The sequence below is a fragment of the Diceros bicornis genome, chromosome 1 (genome assembly GCF_020826845.1).
Source record: "Diceros bicornis minor isolate mBicDic1 chromosome 1, mDicBic1.mat.cur, whole genome shotgun sequence".
Classification (NCBI taxonomy): Eukaryota; Metazoa; Chordata; class Mammalia; order Perissodactyla; family Rhinocerotidae; genus Diceros; species Diceros bicornis.
In genome coordinates, this window is record NC_080740.1 from 64,536,872 (window position 1) to 64,549,300 (window position 12,429).

At 37.8% G+C, this 12,429-nt stretch overlaps 1 protein-coding gene across 4 annotated transcripts in view; it reads left to right on the top strand.

The window, feature by feature from the left end:
* STK32A (serine/threonine kinase 32A) overlaps window positions 1–12,429 on the top strand; it is a 114,341-nt gene that overhangs the window by 47,262 nt on the left and 54,650 nt on the right. For all 4 annotated transcript variants that reach the window (XM_058543438.1, XM_058543429.1, XM_058543447.1 and 1 more), the window contains exon 5: window positions 10,818–10,991. In XM_058543438.1, the coding sequence (XP_058399421.1) occupies window positions 10,818–10,991 (174 nt within the window). The remainder of the gene's footprint in view (window positions 1–10,817; window positions 10,992–12,429) is intronic.

Consider the following 12,429-nt stretch of genomic DNA (forward strand, 5'->3'; position numbering starts at 1 on the left):
AAATTTCACAACCAGCTTGTTAATTTGTATTTTAAAGCTGCTGGTATTTATACTGGGTTACATTGATTCTATAGACTAATTCAGGGAGAATTAACATTTTTAAAATATTAAGCCTTCCAATTCATAAAAATATATACATATATATACATATATGTATAATATTTATATATCTCCCTGTATCTTTAGATGTCCCTTGATTTCTCTCTTTGGTTTCAGTTTTTAGTGTAGAGATCTATTATATCTGTCTTTAGATTTATTCCTAGGTGTTTAATGTTTTTGATGTGATTACAAATAGTAATTATTTATCAAAATTTTATTTTCTAGTAGTTTGTTGCTTGTTTACCAAAATACAATTGATTTTTGATATTGACTTTGTGTCCAGGGTCCTTGCTAAATTCTCTTACTAATTTTACTAGTTGGCCTGTGGATTCTTTTGGATTTTCAGTATTTATAATCATTTCATAACCAATAATGAGAGTTTTAGTTCTTCCTTTCCTATCTTCTTACCTTTTTATTTTCATGCCTATTGCATTTGCACTGAGGATGGTGTTGAATATAATGGACATCCTTGTCTATTTGTCCTGATTTCGTGGGGAAGGTTTTCAAGATTTCAAGATTTCGTATGATGTTTGCTATAGGCTATTTGTAGAGATCCTCTATCACAATAAGGAAGTTTCCTTTTGGTCCTGGTTTGCTAAAAGTTTTTATCATAAATGGGTATTAAATTGTGTCAGATATGTTTTCTTTTTTATTGAGACCATTTCTATTATGTGGTGAAGTAAATTAATTGATCTGCAAGTCTTAAAACAACTTTGATCCTAAACCCTAGTTTGGTCATGTTCTATTAAAATAAATCCTAGTTGATTATGTTCTATTACCTTTTGTATATATCACTAGAACTATAATAGATATTTTTAAATACTTATTTTATATATATTTTATTATTTATATTCTTTTTATTTATAAATATTTATTTTATTGTAGATAATTTATATATATTTTAAGATATGCATAAGGAAGTTTGAATGCAAAGAGTGTGAGTCAGTTGAGAGGAAGTAATTGGTAATGTGGGATAGAAAGGGGAAGATTGCCAGAGTGAGCTCCTGAGGATGGTGAGATGGATGTGATTCAGGGCACAGGTAAATGAGCTGGCCTTAGGTAGAAGTAGGGGCACTTCTTTCGCTGTACTAGGAGAGAAGGCAGAGTATGTAATGTATACGTTTGTGAGCTGGTGGATTTCTTGGTGGACAGATGAAGTAGTTCTCGTGTCATTGCCTCTGTGATGCACAAGGTCATCAATTGAGAATGTGGAGTGGGCATAGTATAGGAAATTTTGGAGAGAGAAGCTGCTAGATGAATGAAAATGTGAAATTAATGCAGAATTAGAATAAGATTTTCTAAATATCTGTTAGAGACTTGTGGTTGTAAATTTAAAGTGAATCCAATCAGCACAGTTGTGTGTCTTTCTCCTTAGATTGCACATAACAGATGTTAGTTTGTTTTTGTTGCTGTTTTAAAGCATATTGTGTGTTTAATCATGATTGGAGTTTAATGGGGAGAGGTATCCTCACTATGACACAGCATGATCAATTGGAAAGCGTATTTTTAGGAAGTAGGCTCAGGAAGTAGATTCTTGGGGAAAACTTAAGGAAATCATACATATGTGAAGTCACTCTTTAAGACAGCTAATCTTTTTAAGGATTTACTATTTTTGAGGTGCTGTGCTAAAATATTGCATGCATTATATGACATATCTCAAATACTCGTTCTATAAGGTAGGAATTAGTATTTTTCCCCTTATAAAAATGAGTAAGCTCAGGGGGCCAGCCCGCTGGCGTAGTGGTTAAGTTCACATGCTTTGCTTTGGCGGCCTGGGGTTCACAGTTTTGGATCCCAGGTGCAGACCTACACACTGCTTATCAAGCCATGCTGTGGCAGGTGTCCCACATATAAAGTCGAGGAAGATAGGCACAGATGTTAGCCCAGGGCCAATCTTCCTCAGCAAAAAGAGGAGGATTGGCAACAGATGTTAGCTCAGTGCTAATCCTCCTCACCAGAAAAAAGAGAGTAAGTTGAAGGTGAGAGGTTTAATTCTTTGCCAAAACCACAAAACGAGAAAGCGATAGCAAATCTGGATTCCAAATCCCATCCCCCAAATTCTCTGAGACCCTCAGCATTAACTTATATTTTATTTTAATGTTACTTATATGTGTATCATTACTTCTAAGACTCTAAAACCAAACTTTTAAAAATTAAATACAATTACTAAATCAATAAAAAAAATTTTAAAGAGCCATTTTAACCTGATAAATGATGATGTTTTAGTGAAACAAAATCACTACTTGTAATTTAATATACTTCACTTTGAGAAAAAACATTATACCTATTCCTGCTTCCCTGGTCAAGTTCCAACTGCTGGAGATCAGACATAGAGAGATAGAAAAGCCCCATGAGATGAGAGCAGAGCAGGAGAGATGACAACATTTCTGAAGGCGCAGTTGGTCTAGCTTGACTGTAAACACTGGTCAGGTAAAGGGAAGTGGGAGGCATTAAAAATGGAGAGGCTAGGAAGAGGGCATAAAAGGCAAAGTGAGAATCTCTGTATCGGGGAGCAGTGCTGGGAAGTCCTCTCCCTGCCCTGGAATTCTGAGACTGAGGCAGCTTGGTCAGTAAGGAAATAAATAGCCTTTCTGGCTAGAGAGGCACAGGGGTAGACAATGCCCTGTGCCAGATGAACTTTTCATCTCTTCATTTCATCCACTCTGCAGAGGTGGCCAATTAAAATGCATGACTCAGCACATCTGGCACCTCTCCTAGCCCAGTCAGGGCCTGCCCAGCCACTCTGAATCACAGGTGGCCATTTGGGATCCCATCAATGACCCAAACTCATCCCACTTAGATTGTCTCCTTGCAATCGGTCTGGGATTCTCAGGAAGCACAGAAAGTGTTAACTTGTAACATTTTTTTTCTGGACCTCTGATGACCGCTGTGGGTAACAGTCTGATTTAATTCTTCCTCATTATCATCTGAGCTTGTGTCTTGGCTTTTTCTTTTATATGGGCAGCGAGATGTTATTCTTCCCCTTGGTCTGTTTTCTGGCTCTATTATTCTCTGAGGTAACCATCTCAAGAGATTCTGTAGAAAATAATAATAGCCAAATTTTCCCCAGAGAATCTTCATAAATAACATCTCCAGAGCCAGTACAGATGAGCTGACAGATCACAAAAGAACATTCAAAGCTCTGTCCAGATAAAGGTCAGAGCTGGAGGAAAATCAGTCAGTACCTCAGAGCATCAGGAAAATAACCTACAATCTGTTATGTGTGATTTTAAAAAATCATCCACAATCTTTTTCCGTGTATAAATTGTGGATTTTTGTTCATTTAATTTGAGGCAATAGTTTATGGTTTGAATCAGGCAAGTATAGGTATTACTTTCTCTGAGGCTTTCGTGACACCCTACAATCAAAATGAGATCCTTCTGTTCATCTCTATCACAGTATTTTGCACTTTTCTTTCACAGCCCTTACCACATTTTATACCTACACATTTGTTTGTATAAATATTTATCATTTATAGATGATTAGCTTTAAGAAGAGGAAAACCGTGTTCCTTGGTTTACTCCTTTAGCCTCAGCACCTTGCACAAGTAAATAAATATGCAATAAATATTTGTAAAATTGCCATTGATTAAACAAGCGTTCATTATGTACCAAGCTCTACATGAGGGGTTGCTGATGAATACAGAGATGAGTGAAGCACACATCTCTCAAATTGTTCGGTCAGATGAGGAATTCAGGCAAAAAATATTAATGGTCATGATACAATATAATACAATGCAACCATCTACATAGCTGGGTTTCTGGAGTGCTCTATAATAGGGAAACGGCTAGATGTTGTGAAAGTGCAGAAAGGGAAACACAGATGGGTAACATGTAGTTTATGTTTGGCAAGAAGAAGTCAGGAAAGACTAAAGTAGAGGGGGGATGAACTCAGACCAAGAGTTCTTACATCTCCTGAGATGTACACAAAAGATTCTTCTGCCTAAAAAGGAAGTTTTAATGAACATTTACTATAACTATTACATGATAGTTCCCTCAGATCTATTCTACCCACTGCCAAAGAGATCTACATAAACTCTAAATAATCCGTGTTTATGAATTTTAGATATATGGGTGTTTAACTTGGATACACATGCAAGATACACAAGAGTAGATGAGGTCATTTATGTGTGTTTTGATGAGGGCATTTAAGGTGTGATTTTCCTTGGAGAATTCTACTTACGAGACAGAGAAAAAGGACACTATAAGTTTCAGATCTTCTTGTTCTACTGCTGGGTTTTTCTGAAGTTAACAGCTTCTGGAGAGCCAGCCCTGATGGCCTAGTGGTTAAAGTTCGGCGCTCCGCTTCAGCGGTCCAGATTCATTTCCCGGTTGCAGGACCACACCAATCGTCTGTCAGTAGCCATGCTGTGGCAGTGGCTCACATAGAAGAAGTAGAAGGACTTACAACTAGGACATACAACCATGCACTGGGGCTTTTGGGAGGAAAAGAAAAAAAAAGAGGAAGATTGGCAACAGGTGTTAGCTCAGGGCAAATCTTTCCCAGCAAAAAAAAAAAAAAAAAAAAAGAAACTTGTGAAAATTTGACAACGTACTCTAGAGAGAGGATGTGGGGAATTAGGCGTTCTCATGTATTACTGGTGGGAATGCAAAATGATGCACCCTTTATGGAGATAAATTTCACAATATTGAGCAAGAATTACATATGCCTTTACCTTTTGTTTTAACAAACCATTATCTTAGCAAACCCACTTCTAAGAATCTATGCCAAAGTTAGACTGGCCAGAATATAAAAAGACATATGCATGAAGTTTTTCACTGTTACACTATCAGTAATGGCAAAAGACTGGAAACAATCTGAATGTCTTTCAGTAGGTAACAGGTTGAGTATCATTATGAACTTATGATGTGTTTATCTTAGATTACATTCGTGTATACACATGTATATTATACCTTTACCTATATCAAATATCCGTATCTGTTTCTATCTCTGTCCACTGACAAAACCTAGGAACAATGACAACCCAATTGCAGTGCACACTTCTATCACCTGGATAGTCTGGAGGAGGAAATGTACAAGATAGCCAGGAATATCTTTTCACATCAGAAAGTCATAAAGCTATCAAAACCTACTAAGTCATTTCTAAATAACCCATGATCCAATTTGACTATGTTCCCACTGGCAGAAGAATAGGCCTTATGAACTGAGCCTCAGTAAGGATGTAATTTTCTGTGTACAAGTCTTGTGCTTCTTTGCTAAATTTATTCCTAAGATTTTATTCTTTTTGAAACTTTTGTAAATGCAATTGTATTCTTAATTTCATTTTCATATTGTTCATTGCTTGTACAGAAAAATGCAACTGATTTTTGTTTATTGACCTTGTATCCAGCAACCTTGCTATCTTGTTTATTAGTTCTTACAGTTTTTTGTGGTTGCCATTTGATTTTCTATATGCAGAATCATGTCGTCTGTGATTAAAGGCAGTTTTACTTCCTTTCCGATATGGATGTCTTTTATTTATTTTTTTTGCTAATTACACCGGCTAGAACCTCCAGTAGAAAGAAGTGAGAGCAGATGTTCTTGCCTTGTTTCTGATCTTACAGGGAAAGCATTCAGTCTTTCCCCACTAAGGATGATGTTCCCTGTAGGTTTTATCGCAGATGCCCTTTGTAAGAGTTTTTATCATTAATGAGTGTTGTATTTTGTCAAATGCTTTTCTTGTGCTATTGAGATATCATATGTTTTGTCTTTTTATTCTATTAATATGATCTATTATATTAATTGATTTTCAGATGTTAATCCCATTTGGTCATGGTGTATAATTTTTTGAATACGTTGATGGATTTGGTTTGCTAATTTTTTTGAGGACTAAATCTGAATTTTTATGATCAGTAAAAATGGTGATAATGATATTGTTTACCTCATAGGTTTGTAGTGACAATTAAATAAATTATATACACAAAGTACCTAGCATGGTGTCTGACACATGGTAAGAGCTCAATTAATGGGAACCATGTTGATTATACCATTGACAATAAATATCTCCATATAGTTACTTCATATAATATGATAGGAAATAACTGCATAAAACAAATTAATCTGCTTAATACCAGAGGTGTATTACATTCATGGGTAGAAGAAGAAAGGTAGTTATAATAATAGCTAACACCCATTACTTGCTATCTTCCAGGCACTGTTTTAAGCACTTCGTATGTATTAACTCACTTAATCTTCCCAACAGCCCTATGAGGTATGCACCATTATAGATGGGGATGCTGAGGGCTATGTAACTGGCTCCAGTTATAAAGACATTAAAGGGCAGAGCTGGGATTTGAAAACAAGCAGTCTGGCTCCAGGGCCAAGTTCTTTACCACTATTCCATGTGCCATGCTTTGGGCTAATTACTTTACAAACATTATATCTAATTTACTCTTTGCCACATGATGCATAAAATTATTCCCAATGTACAGATGTCCTCTCTGAGTTTCAGTTTCCTTTAAGGGACTAACTCCAAATTCACATGTGGTAATTAAACCTGGGTCTGTCTGAAGCCTATGCATTTTCCACTTGTATTGTCCTTAAGTGTGTTTTTAATTGATTCCATCTTTGATGAATCAATCAATGTCTTTTTCTCCAAAACCTGAGAGCTTTTAGAAGTGATAACTAATATCAGTCATGCATTTCCCTTGCTTTGCTAGATGGTGATATCGGAACTGACCCTTGCTCAGGTGGAGTCTGAATGAGGATCTGGCAAAATAATTCTGCAGTAGGCAGCAGGTTCTCCTAGTATCATGGTTTTCAAGCTTTTTTGACTGCAACCCACAGGAAGAAAAATATTTTTTATCACAACCCTGTAGATATACTCACAGAGACACACATTATATTCACCAAAACAGAAGTTTCATAAACAATGTTTAGCCTTACGTGTTAATAGAACTTATTCTATGTTATTCAATCTATTTTATTTCTCCAAAAAAAATGCTTGTCAGAACCAACCAAACTGATTTCACAACCCGGTAACGGGTTATGAGCCACAATTTGAAAAACAGTATGTTAGAAAATATTTTAGATCTCTTCCAACACTCAGATTCAGAGTTATCTCAAGATGGCCTCCACGAGACAGCTTCAAGCATGAGTGACTTCTTTAAACTTATTTGGTAACTGTGGTAATTTCTAAAAATAGAACCTAGGGAATGCATATCAGACCCACCCAAAACTTGTGTTTTAATCTTGCTTTTCTCCTTCCTTTCTTTAGTTCATTTGTTGACATTATTTTTTCTACAACTACTTGTAGAATCTACATTTCACGCAGTGTGCAGGTACTGAGGAGTCAAGGATGAGTAAAAGCAGGCAAGCATCCTGATGGCATAGTGAGAATAAAAGCAATTAAGCCAAAAGCACATGGGAAAGTATTTTCAAATTAGGGTAAGTTCTGCGAACAAGAATATGGCGTTGTATATAACAGGGGACCTGATTTAATATGGAGTGTTAGAAATGTCTCTGTGACAAGTGACAGAGACTGAAAGATGAATAGAAAGTAACCAGGTGTGGACAGCACTGTGAGTCCATGTGGGTACAGGTCCCATCACATCACAGGCTTCTAAGGCTGGAGGGGCACGAACTACTAGGTGAGGAATGGAAGGGAAAGATCTTCAGAATAAGTCTGGAAAAGTAAACAGGACCAGACCATATAGGGTCTTGTAGACCATGGAAAGAAGTGAAGGGTTTTACAAGGCTGGATAGCATAAGACTCACATTTTAAAAATATAACTGTGGTGTGTAGAATGGATTGGAGATGTCTAAGATTCTATAGAGAGAGCTATGAATAGCCGATTGCAATGGTCTGAGTCACAACACGATGGAGTCAGGTGGAGTAGGTGGTGGTCTTTTGTTACCTATCTCCTCTCTTACTGAGCACACTTTGCAATGCATTTCACACACACTGGGACCAGACTTATTAACTTTGAGGCTATCAACTAAGAAATAAATAAGTCATGATACAACATACCAAAAAGAAGTTATGGAAATGCACTTATCTATGTGATACATGACCAAGGTATAAGAAAGTCCTTACTCTTTTATTAAACAAAATCAGATTATGATATGAACTTGCATATCCTAGTTATCACCAAACTGTATTATGCCCACATATTTTACTGGATATATTTCTGGAAAATAATATATTTATCTTCTCTCCCTCTGAGCGTTTAAGATCTGCAATAGAGCGCTTCAAATCTGATGTGCTGAAGGAGAAAGATGATTTTTAGCCAAACCTGGCTCCGTGATTAAACAAATTTATATTCATACTGGGCAAGGGAAGCATGTTGCCTCTTGTCTGGGCTTCTTTCTTTGATTAATAATCCCCTGCATGGTCGAGCACTGTTGTTTACTTGCCATGAGTGGCACCTGTATCAGTCTGTTCTTTGAATAAAAATAGCTTAACCCAAGTCCCAGTAGAAATGTTTATTCATTCAGGGTGAATTTAATAAAACCATTTTCTCCTCTTGGAGTTCAATGGATAATGGGAGAGGAGTCCTCTGGTTTCTGACCTCTACCTTCCTCCAGTGGGGAGCTGAGTGCAGTCAACAGCTGCTCTGCACGCTAACCCAATCTGCATAGGTTGTTTCCACTGGCATCTAGCTATGTCTGTGGTTCACTCTCTTTTCCCTTCCTTTGGTACCCAGTCCTCACCCGCCTCACCATTCCTACCCCATTTGTCAGCCATCCCAAAAGTCCTTTCTCACATCCCAGGAGCAATCATCATTTCTGTTATATTACCTGAGAGCCGCCTAAGGGGCAGCAGGTCCCAGGCATGATTACATATTAATTAGCACTTTATTGCTTGCTGAAAGACCTGTAAAACACAATGAATATAATTTGTAGTGGTGCAGTTAGAAAGATTGTGAATCAAATAGCCCAGATCCAGCAGCTTTCCTGGTGCCCATTAAACCTGTGGTGGAGATGATCAGCCAGTCATTGCATCGAGGTGAGGAATATCACTTCCTGAAAGACAATACCAAGGGTGCGTTTCTCAGATTTTTACAAAGCACTTCCTGTGTTTCTGTCTAAATTCCCCCGAAGAGCTTAATTTCTGCCATCTTCTGTATGAATCAGTTTTTAATGGTAAACAAAATTTTATTTATTGAACAAGTAAGCATCGGAGACTGTTAATCTTCATTAGAATGTTACCACCTCAGATTAATGCTTCACTGAATTTCTTTCTTTTTATTTGCAAGTTCCCTCCTTCTCCTTTAGCACAATGATCATTAGAAAGAAGAAAATGCACTAAGTACAGTTCTCGTTGATATTCTGCATTTATTTCCTAAGCAAAGAATTTGTCACTAGGAATTGGTTTGCATCCCAGGGCACTGCTTGCAAGCACTTAATACTTTGATTCAAATAAAACTTTAAAATGGGATCTCAGTGACATTGTGTCAAAAGAAACAGGTCAAAACAGTGTTGATACAGAGAGCTTTATTGTGACTGGAAATCATGCTTGTGCTCTGAGGGAAACAAAACAAGTCATAGAAGTAGGAATGCATTTTTCCAGGAGGCTTTTTGCAAACAGCAGAGGCAAGTTCTGCTCTCCTGTGGCTCATTTCCTCTTCCGAACCCTTCACCCCATGTTCCTTCAAGTGTGAAGCCCATGTCTGATCGTACATCCTGCTTAAAACCCTTCAGTGTCTCCCAGCGGCTACAGACTTGTGAACCAACACCTGTCCTGGGATCTGCCCTCTCCTTTCCTCTCCAGGCTCAAGCTGCCCCCTCATACCTGTTGTTCCAGCAAATCCAAACGATTTTCCTTCCCTATATCGGTGTTCTGTGACTATAGTCTATAGTCTGTGACTATGTTCTTTCCCGTGTCTGTGTTTAATACGTGCTGTTTTTCTCGCTCAAAACTTACTTTTGCACCTGGAGAACACTGCATCTCCACCATTTATTAGGGGTTTGACCTTGCGCAAGTTACTTAAACTTCACTGGGCCTCGATTTCCTCATTTGTAAAATGGGGGCGTAAGAGCAGCATGGTGGGGTGAAGGAGTAGCCCTCGTTACTTCAGAGCCTGCCCCAGAGAAGTCACTCCACAGAAGCATCAGAGACACTAGCTTTATTTTGTAGTTATTATTACTGTCACCATATTTCAAAATTTCGCCTGGGCTTCACCTCTGTTGAGGAGCTTTCTCTTACCTCCCCATCCCAAAGACTGAGCGAATGACTTCCTCGTACTGTGCCCTTACTTCCTTATTGCCCTTTTTATATCTGTTTCTTATCATTAGTGTGGTACATGATTTGTCAGAATGTTGCTGGGCAATGAAGTCGTTAGTGTGGAAAATTGGGCATGAGAATGTTTCAAGGAGGCCTCATAATTCGTATTTTCATGGACCTCCTGCAACAGTGTGGTTAGGATATGATCATTAATGATATGAGAATAAGTGGGGCTTTCTTTATTTCCTGGGCTTTATAGTTTTGTAAGCTAACAGTTAATGAACGCTTGCCATATGCCAGGCATGATGTTAAATATTATACTTATATTTATTCTTTACTATGATGAAATGCAGTAGATAATCTTATTATTCCCATTTTACACATGTGGAAACTGAGGGCCTAGAGTCATAGAGCTAGTGATAGACCAGGTACTCCCAAAGCCTGAACTTTTAGCTCAAGAACACTCTGCTCTGGTTGTAAGCTGTCATTTGTCTCTGGGAGGCTTTAGTGTGTAGATGTATTTAATACATTTTCTCTTCTAATTCTATTGCAGGTACTCCTTCCAAGACGAGGAAGACATGTTCATGGTGGTAGACCTTCTGCTGGGTGGGGACCTGCGTTATCACCTGCAGCAGAACGTCCGCTTCCAGGAAGACACCGTGAAGCTCTTCATCTGTGAGCTGGCCATGGCCCTGGACTACCTGCAGAGCCAGCGCATCATTCACAGGTCAGTCAAGTTCAAGGGGACAGCCTTGGGCTGAATGCACAGGAGAGAATTCAGTCAGCCTCATTCAACAAGTCCTTGTTGAACATGACATTTAATCCTCACTTAATTCTTACAACAGTTCCTTGAAGTAGGTTTATTGTCCCCATTTTGCAGATTAAAAAAACAACTGAGCACATTGAGCTTAATTTGCCCAAGGTCAACGTTAGCAAACAACAAGAGCAGAAGCACTGAATATTGGTGCTGTTTTATGACTAGCCTAGACAAAAAGGAGAAAAGGTGACATATAGTTACTTAATAAGTATTAAATGAATGAATTGAAATAGAACATGGAAGGAAAGAAATAGAATGAGAAGGAAGAAAATTCTTTGCAGAGAACACTTGAGTCCTAACATCTGCCTGTCATCCACCGTATAGAGTCCCTAGAATGTGTGTGCTGCAAATAGAAGTCAGCAAAAGCAGTGTATCTCCTTCACTTGGGCATTTTTGTTAAATAAAGACAAACAAATAACACAAGTAGCTATAAACCCAAACAGATAATAGAGAGAAAAGGATAATACTTTACGTTTGTAAAGAAATTGGTAGTTTTAATGGCGATTTCCTATGTAATATCTCCCTTGATCTCTATAATAATTTGTGATAAGCGATCAGAGCGGGTATAGTTAGACCAGTATTAAATATGAGAAAACTGTGATTTAGAGGCATTAAATTATCATCCAGGTTATTTATAAGAATTTTGAACCAAAACACCATCAAAGCAGCTACTGATTACTGACAGCTTACTATGTGCCAGGCCTGCTAAGTACTTTCATATGTTATCTTATTAAATTCTCAAAACTCAGGGAGGGCCCCACATTTCATTATAGTATCCCCATTCTACAGATGAGGAAAGTGTGGCTCAAAGAGTTGCCAAGAACAAGCGGCTGACAAATGGCATTGCCAGGATTTAAACCTAGATCTCTCTGACCCTAAAGCCAGAGTTCTGTCTACTATACCAACTTGCATTAATTACGAGTGTGAAATATATGCGTTAATTAATCACACATCATTAAATGAAAAATAAACACATGTGACTCTGCCACTGTCATCTCTAATCTTTGAAGAGTTTTCTGAGTTTTTAAGTATAGTTATGTCTCATTTAGGTAAAAATTTGGCTAGATAAAATATTTGCCCACCATTAGTTGACATTTATCTGGATTAGTGCAGAGCCTGTGGATGAAGATGTAGCATCATAATTGGTAGATTCTCTGTGCAGGCACCGTGGACCAATCCTTTTTTAATTTTTTCTGGCCTTGGCCCTGTGCGCTTACATAATTATTATTTAATTTCCTGTCTTTGGAAGGGCCTATTTGTATTGGAAGTGTGCTCTTTGGGCAACAGATAAATGGAAAGCAAACCAGTTAATCATGTGGGATCCCAGAAATAAATTTACACACCTGGT